The sequence below is a fragment of the Macaca thibetana genome, chromosome 16 (assembly GCF_024542745.1).
Source record: "Macaca thibetana thibetana isolate TM-01 chromosome 16, ASM2454274v1, whole genome shotgun sequence".
NCBI classification, from domain to species: Eukaryota; Metazoa; Chordata; class Mammalia; order Primates; family Cercopithecidae; genus Macaca; species Macaca thibetana.
Genome location: NC_065593.1, coordinates 49735296 through 49755673, shown reverse-complemented (window position 1 = coordinate 49755673; position 20378 = coordinate 49735296). Strand labels below are relative to the sequence as shown.

The 20378-nt window shown below is 46.1% G+C and overlaps 1 protein-coding gene and 1 long non-coding RNA gene across 3 annotated transcripts in view; one reads left to right on the top strand and one right to left on the bottom strand.

Annotated features, from left to right (window-relative positions):
* The first annotated feature begins 67 nt into the window (after positions 1-67).
* On the top strand, positions 68-7065 carry LOC126938647 (uncharacterized). Its single transcript, XR_007720145.1, has 2 exons — positions 68-215; positions 4810-7065. It is a non-coding gene; the product is annotated as an uncharacterized LOC126938647 (long non-coding RNA).
* Positions 5833-20378, bottom strand: part of WIPF2 (WAS/WASL interacting protein family member 2) — a 68753-nt gene continuing 54207 nt past the window's right edge. For both annotated transcript variants that reach the window (XM_050762758.1, XM_050762757.1), the window contains 3 exons: positions 14189-14398; positions 10664-10765; positions 5833-9683 (listed from right to left, as the gene is read on the bottom strand). In XM_050762758.1, the coding sequence (XP_050618715.1) occupies positions 9643-9683; positions 10664-10765; positions 14189-14398 (353 nt within the window). In that variant the 3' untranslated portion in view covers positions 5833-9642. The remainder of the gene's footprint in view (positions 9684-10663; positions 10766-14188; positions 14399-20378) is intronic.

Genomic DNA, 20378 nt, shown 5'->3' with positions numbered 1-20378 from the left:
GATTCTGGGCAAGACGGGCCGGCCCCGCCGCAAAGCACGGTGGGAGGCGTAGTCTTTGCTGCCGCGCGACTCTACTTCCGCGCTCTTCCTTCGACTGGATGTGTCAAGATGTGGTTCCCCTTCTCACTGCCGAACGCACCCATTTGCATCATCCTGATGGGCTAGATTTTCAGAACTGCTACATGATACCTACCGTTTTGGGTTCTGTGCACCAGGTATGATGCTAGGCACTTTACTTAATTCTCTAATGCTCAACCTCGCAAGGTACAAAGCAAACCTGTATACAAGGTTAGAGGTCACAGCATCTTGGTGACAGCGAAAAGCCTAGGATCCAGATCTACTGATGGCTGATCTAGTGATTTTTTTGGTAAAGTTCTACACACCTATATAAAGAAAAACTATGCTTCATCATAGTATCTCTTGATTCGTGCTTCAAAGATGAGAAACAGCCAAATCTTTGCTTTTATTTCGTTCAACGTAAGAATATTATGTTCTGTGCACATTCTTACCATTAATCCACACATCGTGGGGAGAGAATCATGACCCCTTAATTTTAAAATCTTTTATGGCGAAACACCAGGGTTTCAGGGCCAGGGAAGACAGCTATATAGAAGAGGCAAGCTGAGTTTTTAATGAAAAATATAAATTAGCGCAGTAATTTGGAGGCCAGCTTCCAAAGCCAATAACTCATCTAAGCCTCAGGCTCCTTTCGAGGCCAGAACCCAATTCTAGGTGATGGTAAACATTTATCTTTTACCCCTCAGTAACAAATAAAATAGAGCCATAAAGCCTAGAAAGAGGAAAGCAACAATATTACGATCATCAGTTAATTGGTACCTAGTTCATGAAGAGAGGCAATATTGAGTGCTTAAGTGTATGCCAGGGACTGTGCTCAGTATTTTACCTACATCAGCTTATTAATCTTCACAAGCACCCCCACGAAGCTGGTGTTATTTCATTTTACAAATGAGGGAACTACAGTAGAGGGGAGTTGAGAAAACTTGCCCAAGGTCACACAACTAGTAAGTGGAAAAGCTAGAATTTTAACTCTGAACTCTGACAGAACATCAAACTCTTGACCACGTTATCATAGGGGGATGATTAGACAGATTCAGATTCTAAACAGGAAGAGATGGTGGAGTACATTTTGTGAAGGCTTTTTAGCAGCTGAAAACTCCAAAAGTGAAGAGAATGGGCTGTCAGGAATGGAGAAAGTTACCACACAATGGAAGCTTTTTTTCTTCTTCTTCTTCTGAGACAGAATCTCATTCTGTCACTCATGCTGGAGTGCTCCACCTCCTGGGTTCAAGCCATTCTCCTGCCTCACCCTCCTGAGTAGCCAGGACTATAGGCACGAGCCACCACGCCTGGCTAATTTTTGTATTTTTAGTAGAGGGGGTTTCACTATGGTAGCCAGGTTGATCTCAAACTCCTGACCTCGTGATCCACCCACCTCAGCCTCCTACAGTGCTGGGATTACAGGCGTGAGCCACCGCTCCTGGCCACAATGGAAGATTTTAAAAGGACTAGATGGTATTTCTGATGTCTTAGTAGGACAACAGAACTCAGGAAGCAACCTTCACTGTTCATATTTTTATAACATGGGCATCTAAGAATTGCCCTTAATAACCTGAAATGGTAACGTGTGCCCAGCCAGCTTTAAGGGGTGGTTATGGTAAACAACCTACCTCGGTTACAAGGAGAAAGCAGAGGCAGCTATGAGTACTTAGCATGCATATTGGAGCCTATGAAAACACCAGGAAACGGCTGGGTGCAGTGGCTCACGCCTGTAATCCCCACACTTTGGGAGGCCGAGGCGGGTGGATCATGAGGTCAGGAGATCAAGACCATCCTGGCTAACACAGTGAAACCTGTCTCTACTAAAATACAAAAATTTGCTGGGCGTGGTGGTGGCGGGCGCCTGTAGTTCCAGCTACCTGGGAGGCTGTGGCAGGAGAATGGTGTGAACTCGGAAGGTGGAGCTTGCAGTGAGCGCAGATCAGGCCACGCCACTGCACTCCAGCCTGGGGGAGAGAGCAAGACTCTGCCTCAAGAAAAAAAAAAAAAAGGAAAAGAAAGAAAACACCAGGAAACATAGCAGTGGTCCAAGAAAAGCCTACAGGCGTAAATGACCACCGTGGAAGCAGGCAAATAATCACAGAATGTCAGGACTGAAAAGTTATCTACTTGAAGCTTTTCCTTTGCACTAATAATGATCCTCCAGCAACGTGATGGGTACACATATTGTTTCTTGCTTCTTCCTTCTTGTTTCTTGCGTTTGTTTTTGCTGTTTCCTGTGTCTGGAATGTCACTCACCTTCCATCTTCCCTGGCTAACTCTCAGAAAGCCTTTTAATACCCTGCATAGGCTTCTCCTGGTAGTTATCCTGAAGTCTACTATGAGTTCCTTGGAGTCAAAGACCATGTCTTAGCCTTGCATAGTGGCATGCATCTGTAATTCCAGCTACTCAGGAGGCTGAGGTGGGAGGATCCCTTGAGCCTAGTTTGAGGACAGCCTGAGCAACATAGCGAGACCCCATCTCCAAACTGGAAAAAACAAAAAAAAAATACTTTTTTTTTTGACATGGAGTCTCACTCTGTCACCCAGGCTGGAGTGCAGTGGCGCAATCTCAGCTCACTGCAACCTCTGCCGCGCCCTCCCCCCCCGGGGTTCAAGCAACCCTCCTGCCTCAGCCTCCTGAGTAGCTGGGATTACAGGCGCCCATATTTTTAGTAGAGACAGGGTTTCACCATATTGGTCAGGCTGGTCTCGAACTCCTGACCTCAGGTGATCCACCTGCCTCAGCCTCCCAAAGTGCTAGAATTACAGGTATGAGCCACCATGCCCGGCAAAAAAAGACTTCATCTTCATAGACGCCTGGTACACAGTAAAGTGTACAATAAGTGCTTGCTGAAGGAATGGAAAGGACATTCTTGCCAAGTGGACATCTACCCTTTGCATAAACACTTGTGGCTGGAGAGCATATACTCCTTTAAGTCTCACACCCTTACGCCTAGGAGTGGAGAATGAATTCAATTATGTGTGAAAACGATCCAGACTGGGCTCCAGTGATGTCAGAGGCAAAGCATATCCCCAGTTATCCTCTGGGGCAGTCAGAATCCTGAGGTTAACATATTTCTAGTTCTAGTTCATTTTCCACAGTTCCTTTACCTCTCTTTGCAGAGTACTAGGAAGTTGGAGACAGGCAGCTTCCTTCCAGTGGGTCACTCAGTTCATGGTTAGATTGGGTTGGGAAATACTTAAGAGGCACATTCATGGCAAGCAGCTCTGCCTCAGTAATGGAGGGAGGAAACTAGTGTCCTTATCACCTGCTAACTCATACACAGTATCATGGATAAGGAATCAAATCACACTGGAAGAACCTGTCTGGTATCCTTTTGTGTGTGTGTGTAGACATACACACACACGTACTAGCAATACTATCACAATAAGACAGAATGAATTATAGGGTTAGGAAGTCGAAGGTCATTTAGGCAAACTCCATTTGCAGGCTATTTCAAATCGGAGGAACAATTCAATCAATAAACAAGTAGTTTATTAACCATATTAATAACAATGATGGGTCAAATAATCAGGGATTCAGCCCATCTGGGAAGTACAGATGAAAATGAAAGGAGTCCTTTTTTTCTCTCCTCCCTCCCTCATCCTCATAGGTTTTTATATCTAAATTATGTGAGAGTGATTCATACACACACCCATTATGAATCAGGAAGAGAAATAACTTCAAGACCTTTGCTAGTGATCAAAGTGCAAGTTAAGCTCATTAAGCCTTAGTGGTTATGATGTCAGCTGACCACAGTAAGGAGAGAGTGTCTGGTTGAATTTTTACACCTAAAGGCAAAGTTCAAGAAAACCAGCTAAGATTCAGCTTAAAAAGCAGTGAGGAAAAACAGCCAACACCCATATAAAAACAGATACACACATTCTGTATGCTTTGTCCCCACCCTTCTTTCCTTTAGCCTCAATTTGAGAATCTGCTGTGTAACACAGGTAGAAAGAATTGTAAGAGATTCAAGGAAAAGGTCACAAGGCCAGGAAGCCTCTTAGGTTCCCTGAAATCATGCGCAAAGGGGAGTTAGGGGCCGGGCGCGGTGGCTCAAGCCTGTAATCCCAGCACTTTGGGAGGCCGAGACGGGCGGATCACGAGGTCAGGAGATTGAGACCATCCTGGCTAACACGGTGAAACCCCATCTCTACTAAAAAATACAAAAAACTAGCCGGGCGAAGTGGCGGGCGCCTGTGGTCCCAGCTACTCGGGAGGCTGAGGCAGGAGAATGGCGTAAACCCGGGAGGCGGAGCTTGCAGTGAGCTGAGATCCGGCCACTGCACTCCAGCCTGGGCGACAGAGCCAGACTCAGTCTCAAAAAAAAAAAAAAAAAGGGGGAGTTAGGTAGAAATATAAAACAAGGACTGGTTGGGTGTGGTGTCTCATGCCTGTAATCCCAGCACTTTGAGAAGCCGAAATGGGACGATCACTTGAGCCCAGGAATTTGAGACCAGATTGAACAACATAGAGAGACCTCATCTTTACAATAAAATTTTCAAAATTAGCCAGGCACAGTTACACACCTGTGGTCCCAGCTACACAGGAGGCTTAGGTGGGAGGATCACTTGAGCTTGGGAGTTGGAGGCTGCAGTGAGCTATGATCACACCACTGCACTCCAGAGCAAGATCCTGTCTCAAAAAAATAATAAAAAATAATAAAATAAAGTCTATCAGAATCTCCCAGGAAGGGTAACTAGAACTCTAGAACTGTAATTTTTTTTTTTTTTTTTTTTTGAGTGCAGTGGCATGATCTCAGCTCAGTGCAACCTCTGCCTCCTGGGTTCAAGCGATTCTCCTGCCTCGGCTTCTCGAGTAGCTGGGACTACAGGCATGCGCTACGACACCAGCTAATTTCTGTATTTGCAGTAGAGACGGGGTTTCACCATGTTGGCCAAGCTGGTCTCGAACTCCTGACCTTAAGTGATCCACCCACCTTGGCCTCCCGAAGTGCTGGGATTACAGGCGCTGGACCATCACGCCCGGCCAACTAGAACTGTAATTTTCAAAATACAGCTGGAGGGGAGGAGAGAAGACCCTCAGGAAGCTGTAGATGAGTCTGCCCAAGTCAGCAGATCTACCTTTTCAAAAGACCTGGAATCAAACCACTACATTTACCCAAATTATGAGGCAAAGGTTTTCTCCCCTCTCTGTGCCACCACTTGAGGCGGTATTCCACACAAGAGTACACATTTTTCACTTTTTGTTTTTAAGCAAGGTTTAATTACACTGCACGGCATCCAGAAGAAAGAAATGTACCAAAGAATCCAACCTGAGACCAGATTATACATTTTAGAGGGGGGAAACAAATCAATGCTATTTGGGAGAGGGAGCACTGTAATCAGAATATAACTCCAAAATAAATCATACAATAAATTATTTTCCAAAAGAAATTGATCCACATACAGACAGATGCGCGCACACACACACACACACACGCACGCACACATGTCATTCTAGTCATTTATTCAGTGTTGACTGTGACTTCCATGCAGGGCACCATGAGAAAGGACAAAGATTAGACATGAGAAAAGAAGGCTAGGCCCCCTCTTGCCACCAGTGGAATGAGATTTAAGACAACTAGGGAAGGAACCCACCAAGTTGCCAGAAACAAGAGTAGAAAGAAACAGCAGTTATCAAGGAAGATTTTAATTGCTTCAAAGAGGCAGAGGAAGAAAGCACAGAAATCTAACACAAGTAAAGGCACAATGAATGTGGAGTTGAATGGAACCAAACCCTCCCTTCAGTTAATCTTTTTTTTTTTTTCATGTGGTTTTGATGGTGGTTGTAGTTTTGTTTTGTTTTGAAGAGATGAGCCTTCAAGGCAGAGTTGTAATGGCCCTCCTCTCTCCCCTCCCATTCCCAAAATTAGGATAGCTTAACAGAAAGCCACCTTGACCACATGGCCAGGGACTGAGATTCAATGGGGAAAAAAAGACTGTAGCTGGAATGTGAAGAATTTGATTTGCAGTTGATTGCAGGATGGGTTTCCAGAAGGATAGACAGCTCAGTGTAGTGCCATCATAGGGCCTCAGATGCCCACACTCCACCCCCAGAGCTTCGTAAAAGGGAAGGACCCTGGAGTCGCCCTTCTCTCGCACCCCCATAAGCACTCAGCCTACAGATTATTTCAAGTGATCAGGAGAATTAAAACACACCCCAACCCTGAGTTGCTCTGTAGCAAGTCTATTTAAACTTTTTTTCTCACCTCTCCCTGGAGGTAAATCTGGGTTTCAAGTTGGGAAGCCATGGGGTGAGGCAGTTCCCCAGTGCAATGGCCGGTGACGAGTATCCTTGCCGCTGCCAGTTAGCAGGGCTGGGATGAGCTCCTGGAGACAGCAGCCTCACATCCATCAGCTAGGGTAGCCCTAGGTTCTCACTCTGTTGGCCTAGGCTGTGAAAATGATGGGGCTCTGCAGCTGGAGCAAATCCCCATGACAGAGAAAATCACACCTGGAATATCAAAGTGCTTTGGTCCAGGTTCAGTGACCAGAGAAGGGGAAGAGGGACATCTAGCTCATTTAAAAGCCTGGAGGCCACCGCCCTGCTTCCCACACAGGGCAGTAAGAAACAACTATAAAGTTTTTCCCATTAGGGAAGAACATCACAAAACCTAACCCATACAAGGGCTTTTAACACAGCTTCCTGGTGCTTAGCTGGGAAATGTCTCTTCCTTCTGCGGGGGGACAAGGGAGTTAATGGGACTGGGCAACAGCCTCAACATGAGACCACCCAATCTTCCATGGAAGAGACGACATTCCCACAAGCAGATAAAAAGAGCAGTTTAAAAGGTGAGGAGTTTTAGTGCTCTTGTAGCCAGCCCACCTTAAACCCCATATTAGAAGCTTTTTACAACATAGAAAGTAGACCGATAACTATGCAGATCACATTCCCATCTTCAATAGTAAATATACATAGTAATAAATCTATTATTAACAGCGGGACCAAATAATGTATAAGGCAAAGACATTGAAACAGGTGTTGTATCATCAACATGCTCTGAAAAAAACCCATCTGACTAGATCTAGACCCAGGCCTTTTTGCATGAGGCGGAGACAACAAGTACACAATCAATATCCATGTGACACAGTCCAAGTGCTGAGGAATTTGAGGGGCAGCGGGCCATGGGGAGGAAGGTATCAGCCCCAGTGAAAAACGGAGGTTTGGCTTTACTCGTGATATTTTGATGCTCTGTGTGAGTAAAGGAGGGAAAAAAAAAAAGACACTTTGATAACGTACAAAAGGCATCGACTCCCATTTCAAAAATAAATGGGAAGACTTCACAGTCAAAGTTTAGTCACTTGTCAGTATCTGCCCTGGAACTCTGCTGCAGTATGAATTCTTATACTCTCTCCTTTTCCCTCCACTAGCATCCCCTCTCTCAGTTCTGTTTTTTTGTTTGTTTTTTGAGACGGAGTTTCACTCTGTCACCCAGGCTGGAGCGCAGTGGCACCATCTCTACTCACTGCAACCTCCGCCTCCTGGGTTCAAGCGATTCTCATGCCTCAGCCTCCCCAGTAGCTGGGACTACAGGCACGTGCCATCATGCCCAGCTAATTTTTGTATTTTTAGTAGAAACGGGGTTTCGCCATGTTGGACAGGCTGGTCTCAAACTTCTGACCTCAGGTGATCCACCCGCCTTGGCCTCCCAGATTGCTGAGATTACAGGCGTAAGCCACCAGGTCCGGCAGTTCTGTTTACTTCAGGATGCTAGGGATACTTCTGGGAGATAACTGCTAACAGATTAGAAAGAGGAATGATATATAAAAAATTATTGGGAAAAGTTTGGTGACAGACCTAATCATGGTCTGTCCCAGAGTTAATGTGGTCTAGGGGATGGCAAAGGACAGCAGACCCCATATACATTACCCCTGCTGAGCCCTCCCTCACCTAGCACTGGGGAGACTTGGGTTTCACCTGGCACCATGCACAGATCTCTAGCCTGTAATCCAATCAACTGGAAAGGTCCCTAAGACAGTTTAAGCCTGTGATGTGTGTGATTAAATTTTTAAGCTAATTTTCCCCATCCATTTCAAAGAGTAGCCATGGTCTCCTTGCTCTCATGCCACGCTCTGAACAGCCTCTACACGTAGCAACAGTTGTAGAAAACCAAAGCATCTGGTGTGTCAAGCCCAGAAGCCCCATCCTGCTGTTGGAAAAAAAGAAGTCCTCATCCAATCAGCCAACGACAGTTCCTACCTAGACTGGGGACCTCCATTTTTCTCTGTGCTCTTTGGGATCTGGAAGACAAAGAAACAACCTATGGCTGGCTGCCAAGGAAGATCTACTGAACTGAGGCAAAACTCAACAAAGTCTTTGTGCTTCCTGGCATAGAGGAGTATCTGAATATCCTCATAAGCCTCTGCTCACTTCTTCACCCTTCTGTACTCTGCTGTGTTAAATCGTGCAGTCCTGGGAAGGCAAGGGTGGTAGAGAAAGGAATAGGAAGAGTCTGCTCAGTCAGGTGGGCTGTGAACTTCAGTACATGCAGGACTTAAAAGTCCTTTGCAGCGCCACAAAGCCAGTTCCTTCCATGAGGGGCTTCAACCTGCCCTTCTTTGTTATCCTGGAGCACCTTCCAGGGGCTGAAGGACAGAAAGAGCCACTGACAACTTCGGGGCCAGTCAGAAAAGACTGAGGCAGACTCAAGATTGAGGTTAAGGCCTAGGCCCATGCCCTATCTTCCTCTCTCCCACCAGAGGTTTTTGGGGTTTGTGAATCAGGAATGAATGATGCCCTCCACAAAAAGTGACATTTCCTTCGAGGGCATGGGTGGTAAGGGGGAGGAAAAACATCCCTCAGCCTAGCACCGTGAAGCAGTGGGGTGAGGGGTCCCAGAGGGTTCAAATGGCTCCTGGTCCCTTTGCTGCAGAGAACTGACTAGTTCTAAAATGGTCCTCAGTTTATTTCACCCTCTCTTTTTATTAAATGTTAAGTTCAACTGATTAGTATTTAGTGTTTATATCCAATTTATCCCTGGGGTGGTGGGGGCAGGCAGCAGGTAAGAACAAAAACAAAATACCCCTAAAATAAAGCAGACCCAATTCCTTGCCCTTTCTCCAAATATGACCTTTAAAACAGATCACCTCTTGGCAAACTCCTTTCTTGCTTCACTAAAAATGCTCCCCTCCCACCCATAAGTCCTGGTCATGTCAGCCTCCTAAATGATGAAATATAATATACCTGCCAAGCTTCCCCTACCGTGGACAGAAGAAGGAAGGAGTACCATTCCCCACCCTGCCCCAACAGTGAGTTAATTCATCACAACAAGGCACCTTTCCCCAAGAGGAAGGCAGGAGACACGGAAACTTGTTCCTCATGTGGCTTAGCAGGGCTTGCTGGAGGAAGGATGGATGCAGGGTTTGAGATCCTACTGTCAATATAAAGAGTCTGATCACCAAATCCAGAGACGAGATGCATAGATGGAGGTGAACTGGGAGGACACTTGGAGTCTAGGGGTTGGTTGCATTGGAGAAACATGTTAGGAGCTCTCATGCGGGTTTCAGGGGAATGGAAGGGACCATCTGAGAAGAAGAGAAGGTCCATCCTTTTCCTGAGGAACAGGACCAAGCCAGGCTTCACCTGAGAATGGGTGGCAGAGGTGGGGCTCCACGGGCAGCTGAAAAAAAACAAAATAAAAACCACACACATACAGGTCACCCACCAGAATCGGAACAACCCACACATTTCTAAAATGAAAGACAGGTTCTTTAAGCTAATCTTTAAAATCTGGGGACTAAGTTTTATTGTTGTTTTGCTTAAGAAAATGAAGATGAGAGGCCAGGTACAGTGGCTCACGCCTGTAATACCAGCACTTTGGGAGGCCAAGGCAGGTGGATCACCTGAGGTCAGGAGTTTGAGACCAGCCTGGCCAACAAGGCAAAACCCAGTCTCTACTAAAATTACAAAAATAATCCAGGCATGGTGGCACATGCCTATAATCCTAGCTACTTGGGAGGCTTAGGTAGGAGAATCACTTGAACCTGGGAGGCAGAGGTTGGGTTGAGCCAAGAACTGTACTCCAGGCTGGGCGATGAGAGGGAGACTCCATCTCAAAAAAAAAAAGTCAATGAAGATGACAAGAAGCAATTTTTTTTTTTTTTTTTGAGACGAAGTCTCCCTCTGTCGCCCAGGCTAGAGTACAGTAGCGTGATCTTGGCTCACTGCAACCTCCACCTCCTGGGTTTAAACAGTTTTCCTGCCTTGGCCTCCCGAGTAGCTGAGACTACAGGCACCTGCCACCACACCTGGCTAATTTTTTGTATTTTTAGTAGAGATGGGGTTTCACTGTGTTAGCCAGGATGGTCTTGATCTCCTGACCTCATGATCCGCCTGCCTCAGCCTCCCAAAGTGCTGGGATTACAGGGGTGAGCCACCGCGCCCAGACTAATTTTGTATTTTTAGTAGAGACAGGATTTCACTATGTTGGTCAGGCTGGTCTCGAATTCCTGATCTTGTGATCCGTCCACCTCGGCCTCCCAAAGTGCTGGGATTATAGGTGTGAGCCACTGCGTCCAGAGAGAAGCAAATTGTAACTTAAGAAAACACACAAATTCTACATTTTATGCAATTATGGAAAAACTTTTTTATTATTCTCACCTCGGTTTGTTTTGCTGGGATATATCCTCTGAAAGTGTTTATATTCTTCTGGAGCAGGAAAGTCTTCTACTGGATGGAAGGAATACTTTGACTCAAAATCATCTGCAAAAATAACAGAATATTAATTCCTATCATCCTTGCTTGTGCTCCCAAGGCCTCTGACCACTTCAACCCTCCCCACTTACTAATCTCTCAGGCACTCTGAGGTACCGTGAAGACCTACTGCGCCACCAAACTAACGACCCTGAGAACAGCAGCAGCATCACCCCACGCGCCTTGCATGCACAGAGCATGTATTCGAAACCTCTCTGTACTAAGTAGTGCATCTTTGAGCTCATTTTTTATATATATATATATATATATTTTTAACACTCTCACTCTGTCACCCAGACTGGAGTGCAGTGGTGCCCACCACCTCGCCCGGCTAGTTTTTTGTATTTTTAGTAGAGACGGGGTTTCGCCATATTGCCCAGGCTAGTCTCGAACTCCTGAGCTCAATCTGCCCACCTGACCTCCCAAAGTGCTGGGATTACAGGTGTGAGCCACCGTGCCTAGCCTGAGCCGATTCTTTAAACCTTTCCATCAAGTCAGACACAGAACAGGACAGGAGCCCAGTTGTTTGCATGGTAGCAGGAAGAAATATAATTCTTTCTGAATAAGCAGAAAGAAATTTTTTTTTTGAGATGGAGTCTCACTCTGTTGCCCAGGCTGAGGTGCGGTGGCGTGATCTTGGCTCACTGCAACCTCCGCCTCCCAGGTTCAAGCAATTCTCCTGCTCAGCATCCCTGGGATTACAGGCGTGCACCACCACACCTGGCTAATTTTTGTAATTTTAGTAGAGACAGGGTTTCACCATATTGGCCAGGCTAGCCTTGAACTCCTGACCCCAGGTGATCCACCTTCCTCGGCCTCCCAAAGTGCTGGGATTACAGGTGTGAGCCACCAGGCCCAGCCGATTCTGTGTTTTAATAACATCTTAGGGACTGTCGCCATGGCAAAACAACTGATCTAAATCCAGAAATCAGTAGAAATTAATTTAAAATGGGAATATTTGTCTATGGCTAGTGAGAGATATGAGCAGATAATTCCCTTTCAGCCCATGTTACCTTCACTTACATAGTTGGGACAGCCAACATGGCTTCTACTCCTATTTTCTATGGCCCCTCGATAAGAAGGCTCAAATTTTCTGTAAGTGTGGCTTGATCACATCCCAAAGGTTTCTACAATAAGGATATATCTTTAAAAGCAAAAACCCTGGCATGCCTAATAGGAATAGAACAGAACATGGAGGACAGGGGGTAAAGACAGCAACCATTAAAGAATCTAGAAGCTGGGCATGGTGGCTCATGCCTGTAATCCCAGCACTTTGGGAGGCTGAGGTGGGCAGGTAGCTTGAGCCCAGGAGTTTGAGACCAGTCTGGGCAACATGGCAAAACCTCATCCCTACAAAAAAAATACAAAATTAGCCAAGCATGGTGATGCACGCCTCTGGTCCCAGCCACTTGGAAGGCTGAGAGATGGGAGGATTGCTTGAGCTTGGGAGGTCGAGGCTGCGGTGAGCCGTGATTGTGCTACTGCACTCCAGCCTGGATGACAAAGCAAGACGCTATCTCAAAGAAAAAGAAAAAAAAAAAAAGAATCTAGAGTGTTAGGCCTGCAAGGGACCTTACAGAGATTTTTTCCAGGGGTCCTCAACAGAGGGGTCTAACAATAGCCTCTGGACAACCTTTACTTAGGGTTACATCCCAGAACCAAGGAATTGGAATCTCTTAGGTAGAGCCCCCCAACATTTATAATCTTGGAAAAGTTAATCTGATACACTTCTCATCTAGTCAACCTAATTTTACAAAATAAGGGAAGTGAGGCCCCAAGGAGTAATGTGACTTCCTCAAAATAACACTGCTCGTTAGTGGCTTTGGATTAATGTGTATGTTTTGGGTTTCGTTTTTTTTTTTTTTTTTTAAGACAGAGTCTTGCTCTGTCACCAGGTTGGAGTGCAGTGGCACGATCTTGGCTCACTGCAACCTCCACCTCCTGGGTTCAAGCGATTCTCCTACCTCAGCCTTCTGAGTAGCTGGGATTACAGGGGCATGCCACGCTAATTTTTTATATTTTTAGTAGAGATGGGGTTTCACTATGTTGGCCAGGCTGATCTCAAACTCCTGACCTCAGGTGAGCTGCCTGCCTCGGCCTCCCAATGTGCTGGGATTACAGGTATGAGCCACCACACCCAGCTGATTTTTTTTTTTTTTTTTTTTTTTTTGAGACAGAGTCTCGCTCTGTTGTCCAGGCTGGGGTGCAGTGGTGCGATCATGGCTTGCTGCAGCCTCAACCTCCCTGGACTTAGGCAATCCTCCTGAGTAGCTCGGACCACAGGCATGTGTCACCACACCCAGCTAATTTTTGTATTTTTCAGAGAGATGAAGTTTCACCATGTTGCCCAGGCTGGTCTTGAGTTCCTGGGCTCAAAGCAATCCTCCCACCTTGGCCTCCCAAAGTGCTGGGATTACAGGCATGAGCCACCGCACCCAATCCTTTTTTCTTTTTTTTTTTTTTTTTTTTTTTTTTTTTTTTTGAGACAGAGTCTCGCTCTGCCGCTGGGGCTGGAGTGCAGTGGCCGGATCTCAGCTCACTGCAAGCTCGGCCTCCCGGGTTTACGCCATTCTCCTGCCTCAGCCTCCCGAGTAGCTGGGACTACAGGCGCCCACCACCTCGCCCAGCTAGTTTTTTGTATTTTTAGTAGAGACGGGGTTTCACTGTGTTAGCCAGGATGGTCTCGATCTCCTGACCTCGTGATCCGCCCATCTCAGCCTCCCAAAGTGCTGGGATTACAGGCTTGAGCCACCGCGCCCGGCCAATCCTTTTTTCTTTAATATTTTTTGTTATTCTTTCTTCTTGTTTCTTTCCAGGCAATGTGACATGGGACTTTTTTTTTTTTTTTTTTTTTCCCCCAAGAATTCCAAGGAGGGGCCGTGAGGCTGGGTGTGACGGCTCACATGTGTAATCCCAGCACTTTGGGAGGCAGAGGTTGGAGGACTGCTTGAGCCCAGGAGTTTGACAGCAGCCTGGGCAACAGAGTGAGACCCGGTCTCTATAAAAAATAATTTAAAAAAGTAATTCCAAGAACAATCAAATGTTTTGTTTTTGAAGAGCTAGAAAGGAACACTCCTTCCTAGGAGAATATGTAAGTCCTGTCTGAATAATCCTAAAGAAGATACAAAGTCTCTGACCTAAAAGCGAGCTACAGAAACTGATCTTTGGAGTGGCTTTAGAGTTAAGCTAGCATAATACTTGCTGATCTTACTTCAATCTATTCCAAAGCATCCATGCTTAGAATTCACATCAAGATAAGGAAGTCAATGAACACAGCCCGTAAGTCTGAGGATAAAGTCAGGAGGAGAACTATTGTGAACAAAGGATCCCATGTGGCCATTCCCGCTCTACGGTGGCCATCTGGCAGCCATGGCAGTGGAGTGGGTGAAGTCACCGCAGGAACCATGAGACTACAGATAGCTAGCTACTCACCCAAGAAAGACCGGACAGTGGTGATAGAATCTCTGTGGCCATTCCTCAGGGGTGGCGGAGGAGGAGGGGGTGGCCCAGCTGGCGTCCTTGAGGGTGGAGGTGGGGGCTTTCCTCGGCTCGGGGGTTCTGACCCATGCATTCGGTATGGTGGTGGGGGAGGGGGAGCATCCCGGGCACCATTTCGGATCACGGGTGGTGGGGGTGGAGGAGCTGCAATTAAAATCCAAAGTAGTTAGGTTTGGATGTGGAGATGGCAAGCGGTAGAGTGACTTGAAACACATGAGCTAAAAGAATAACACGTCCTGGCCAGGCGCGGTGGCTCAAGCCTGTAATCCCAGCACTTTGGGAGGCCGAGACGGGCGGATCACGAGGTCAGGAGATCGAGACCATCCTGGCTAACACAGTGAAACCCCGTCTCTACTAAAAAATACAAAAAACTAGCCGGGCGAGGTGGCGGGCGCCTGTAGTCCCAGCTACTCGGGAGGCTGAGGCAGGAGAATGGCGTAAACCCGGGAGGTGGGGCTTGCGGTGAGCTGAGATCTGGCCACTGTACTCCAGCCTGGGCGACACAGCGAGACTCCGTCTCAAAAAAAAAAAAAAAAAAAAAAAAAAAAAAGAATAACACGTCCCACAGACGCTCACAGTGCCTGGTCCCCCTTTGTCCTTATTACCTGAATAGTATCACCATTCTTCCAGATACCAATATTCAGAATAAATGTATGACCTTTTTACATTTCGTACCAGTCAGTCAAGAACTCTATCTGTTCTTGATTTTTTTTATGCTTTTCCATGCCTTCCTCCACAATTCTAATTCAAGTCTTCCTTATATTTAGCCTGTTCCACTGCAAAAGCCTTCCGAATGTTCTCCTTGCTTCGTCTATTACCCCTCCAAATTCATTTTGCATAACACCAACTCACTAATCTCCCTAAAAACTTGATCCAATTTTTTCAAAGCCTTTGCACTGCCTAAATCATAAAGTCTGAAACCGTGGCTGGCTATGATGGCTCACGTCTATAATCCTAGCACTCTGGGAGGCCAAGGTGGGAGGAATTGCCTGAGCTCAGCAGTTCGAGACCAGCCTGGGCAACATGATGAAACCCCATCTCTACTAAAAATACAAAAAATTAGCCCAGTGCGGTGGCATGTGCCTGTAGTCTCAGCTTCTCAGGAGGCTGAGGCACAAGAATCACTTGAACCTGGGAGGTGGAGGCTGCAGTGAGCCCAGATTGTGCCACTGCACTCCAGCCTGGGCAACAGAGCGAGACTCCATCTCAAATACATAAGTAAATAAATAAATAAAGTCTCAAAGCCTTTGCTTACATAGTAACCTACCGTGCCTATCAGCCTGAGTTTGGCTTCTCCTCTTCCGTTCTTATTGCTAGGCTAGGTCAGGAGCCCTCTTCTGCACTTCCACTGCAGCTTGTGCGTACCTACCACTTGAATAGACTGTTATAATTATTTCTTCTGTGTACTCTTCCCCCAGTATACTGTGTACCCCTTGATGTCAGAGCAGTTCCTCCTTCTGGGTTCTCAAGTACAGCACACAGCAGGTGTTCAATCAATGTCTGCTGAATAAACTGAATTACATGCTTTGCTCTTGTGACTCCCCTCACAATATTCTGATATCCCCCCTTCCCTTACTACCAAATCCTCCCTATCCTCCAAGGTTCAATCCAAGTCCCATCTTCTCAAGGCTTTCCCAAAGCAATCCATTTTCTTCTGAGTCCCTCCACCTCTGCTCTCCCACAGCATATACAGGCTATGTCACTTACTCTAATATCAATGAGCGACTTTCAAAATATATACAGCAGATTCATTGTGGGAAGTTACAAATGTCCAGTAACAGTCTCATTGCTCAAACATTGCAAACACCTCTTTTGGAACTACCTCCAAAGCAAGTTTATCAGAGCTATAAACACTATTATATGATGGTCACATTTCATTTCTGAGGTCGTCCCACCACCAATGAAAATATTCATACCTATGCCGGGCATGGTGGCTCACACCTGTAATCCCAGCACTTTGGGAGGTCGAGGCAGGAGGATCACCTGAGGTTGGGAGTTCAAGACCAGCCTAATCAACATGGAGAAACCCAGTCTCTACTAAAAATACAAAAATTAGCCGGGAGTGGTGGCGCATGCCTGTAATCCCAGCTACTCGGGAGGCTGAGGCAGGAGAACTGCTTGAACCTAGGAGGCGGAGGTTGCAGTGAGCCGAGATTGTGCCATTGCACTCCAGCCTGGGCAACAAGAGCAAACTCTGCCTCAAAAAAAAAAAAAAAAAGAAAATATTCATACCTGTGTCTGAATCTGCTTTTTGGTCATTTCCAAAAATCAAATTCACTCTTAAAAGATGAAAATTTGCCACCAAGTAGAAGGTAACGTCAAAAGCATGTGTGAAGACATGGCAATATGACTGGAATACAATAGATTCTAATGTGTTTAAGTTGTCTTACTCCTGTGCTCTGTATTAACTAACAATAATAGCAGCTACCATTTATTGGGTATCTATTATGTTCCAGGCATTTTAGGTGTATTAAATCTTTAAAAAGTCTTATAGCCACACCTGCAAAGAATGTAGTATTATCCCCATTTCACAAATGAGAAAACTGGGACTCTCATTTGTCATTTTATTTGATCTGATTAAGGTCGCAGATCAAATAAAAACAGGCAAGGCACATGTCTGCCCTTTCTACTCTCCCACACTGCTTTTCATAACTCCCAGTATTCTGCATAGTATCTTTCCAACCAGATTTACAATTCAGTGGTTTGGAAGTGCATCTTTTGGTATCTGGGCCATGTTCAATTTTTTTTTTTTTTTTAAAGAGACAGGGTCTCACTGTGTCACCCAGGTTAAAGTGCAGTGGTGGAATCACAGCTCACTGCAGCTTCAAACTCCTGGGCTCAAGTAATGCTCCAGCCTCAGCAAAGGGCTGGGATTATAGGCATGTGCCACAGCATGTGGCCTGATAAATAGTTGTTAACTAAATAGTAAGTGAAGAGACTACTCAGCTTAACAGACAAAACTGTTTTTAGTAATAAAACGGTATCTTGGCCGGGCACAGTAGCTCACATTTGTAATCCCAGCACTCTGGGAGGCTGAGGCAGGCAGAACGCTTGATGCCAGGAGTTCGAGATCAGCCCGGGCAACATGATGAAACCCCACCTCTAATTTAAAAAAAAGGTACAAAAATTAGCCAAGCGTGGTGGCGCATGCCTGCAATCCCAGATATTCTGGAGCCTGAGGTGGGAGGAGCTTGAACCTGGGAGGTGGAGGTTGCAAGAAGCCAACATCGCACCACTGCACTCCAGCCTGGTGACAGAGCAAGACTGTCTTGAAGAAAAAAGTGTCCTATTATTCCTCCTGCTTACTGTCAGAATTTCTGTAGTGACTATAGCTAAGCATGTAACACGGTAATGGAACGAACACACACACACACACACACACACACACACACACACACACACACACAAGCTGGCACAATAAGCCCAATAAATGTTTTTGCTTCCCATAAGACACACTCAGAATGTCAACTCTTCCTCACTGTTTCCAAGCTTTGTTCAAGTAGAAACAGGGGACACTAGATGCAATAATTAAAGAGAAATCTTATACCTCCCAGCAGATCTCTGAGCCTTTTTTCTTTTTTTTGAGACGGAGTTTCGCTCTGTTGCCCAGCCTGGAGTGTGGTGGCATGATCTTGGCTCACTGCAAGCTCCGCCTCCCAAGTTCATGCCATTCTCCTGCCTCAGCCTCCCGAGTAGCTGGGACTACAGGTACCGCCACCACGCCTGGCTAATTTTTTTGTATTTTTAGTAGAGACGGGGTTTCACCAGTTATCCAGGATGGTCTCGATCTCCTGACCTCATGATCTGCCCGCCTCGGCCTCCCAAAGTGCTGGGATTATAGGCGTGAGCCACCGCGCCTGGCCTGAGCCTTGTTTTCATTCCAAACCTACTCAAACCAAAGCTCTTTAAGAGAAGCTTCTTTAAGCCCCGAAAAATATTCCTGAAAACCCAGATTCCTCAAGGCCCTGAGAATTTGTATCTACTCCCCGGCCAGGGCAGCAAGGTAGACAGGGTTAGCCAGGTTCACAAGGACACTGGCACCAGCTAGACACCAGGCAGGTGACACTGATGAAATGACCTGGAATGGCAAAATAGAGCAGGATAAGAGTGATCTGTTTGGCTCCTCCAGCTCCCTCCCTCATCCCAGCCAGGTTCTGCTATCTCCAATAAGCTTCTGGGTTCTTTGTCAGATCCAGTTGTTTTTTTGTTTGTTTGTTTGTTTTTGAGATGGAGTCTCACTCTGTCCCCCAGGCTGGAGTGCAGTGGCGCGATCTTGGCTCACTGCAAGCTCCGCCTCCTGGGTTCACGCCATTCTCCTACCTCAGCCTCCCGAGTAGCTGGGACTACAGGCACCCGTTGCCATGCCCGGCTAATTTTTTGTATTTTTAGTAGAGACGGGGTTTCACCGTGTTCGCCAGGATGGTCTCGATCTCCTGACCTCGTGATCCGCCCGTCTCAGCCTCCCAAAGTGCTGGGATTACAGGCTTGAACCACCGCGCCTGGCCCCAGATCCAGTTTTAAGACTGTTTCAAGTGACAGAGCCAGAACTCCAGTCCCTAAAAAAACAATTTGCAAAAGAAGTCCTGGGATGGGAGACAGCCTTTTGTAATCCAAGATTAACCCTAATTTTGAGAAAAGTATGATGGTTTCAATTTTTTTTTTAATTCCCTTAAAAATGGACAGTGTTTTACTCTGCAAAGAAAAAATTCTTGAAACAAACTCTATAAACCAATAATACTAGTTTTTGTGTTTTTAGGATTTTTTTTTGAGACAGGGTCTTGCTCTGCTGCCTAGGCTGGAGTGCAGTGGTGTGATCTCAGCTCTCTGCAGCCTCTGCCTCCTGGGTTCAAGTGATCCTCCCATCCTAGCCTCCCAAGTAGCTGGGACCACAGGCACACGCTGCCACACCTGGCTAGGTTTTTAAAATTTATTTTTATTTATTATTATTTTTTGAGACAGAGTCTCGCTCAGCCACCCATGCTGGAGTGTAGTGGTGCGATCTCAGTTCACTGCAACCACAATCTCCCAGGTTCAAGCGATTCTCCTATCTCAGCCTCTCGAGTAGCTGGGATTACAGGCACCCGCCATCATGCCCGGCTAATTTTTGTATTTTAGTAGACAGACGAGGTTTCACCATGTTGGCCAGGCTGGTCTTGAACTCCCGACCTCAGGTGATCTGCCTGTCTCAGCCTCCCAAAATGCTAAGATTATAGGCGTGAGCCACTGCACCCGGCCTACTTTTTTTATTTTTTGTAGAAATGGGGTTTCACCATGTTGCCCAGGCTGGTCTTGAACTCCAGTCTCAAGCGATCCTCCTGCCTCAGCCTCCCAAAGCACTAGGATTACGGGTGTGAGCCTCTGTGCCTTACCCCCACTGTACTTTTCAAATGTACATTTTACAGATGAGAAAAGAGAGAATCAGCGATCTGTCCAATGTCACACAACAAATTGAGGCAATACTCAAATGATCTCTGACTAAAATACCTCAATTTTTTTCCAGTTTATCACTCTTAAGAATTGCTGCTCTAGCCAGGTACAATTGCTCACATCTGTAATCTCAGGGCTTCGGGAGGCCAAGGTGGGAAGATGGCTTGAGCCCAAGAGTTTGAGTCCAGCCTGGGCAACACAGACCTCATCTTAAAAAAAAAAAAAAAATTTATGAGCCAGACATGGTGGCAACAACCCTGTAGCCCTAGCTATCACAGAGAAGGAATGGAAAAGTGGGAAGCAAGAAAGCCTGCAGACATTTAACAGTACTCAGTTCAACCCACGGAAATTGCATTTTTCTCTTCTTCTATTCCTGGATGAGGTCAGAAAGATACGAGCTTTGCTCAGACAAAGAGTCCTTTGTAAAATCCCTAATAAGAGTCTTTTGTAAAATCCCTAAGTTAAAAAAAAAAGTCAAACCTGAACTTTACAGAATCAAGGTCCACCTTAGGACTACCTCCTTATGGCTAAAGCTAGGGAGATATGGGATCAGGAATGCAGCAGGCCACTGTTTGGCTGCCCTATGTTAGATGGCCAGCTGCCAGAGTACAAATCTGTGTGTACCAAATAAAGCAGCTGCACACAGGTTAATAGGCTTTTAATGCCTTGTTACTTAATAATATAACCTTTACCATTT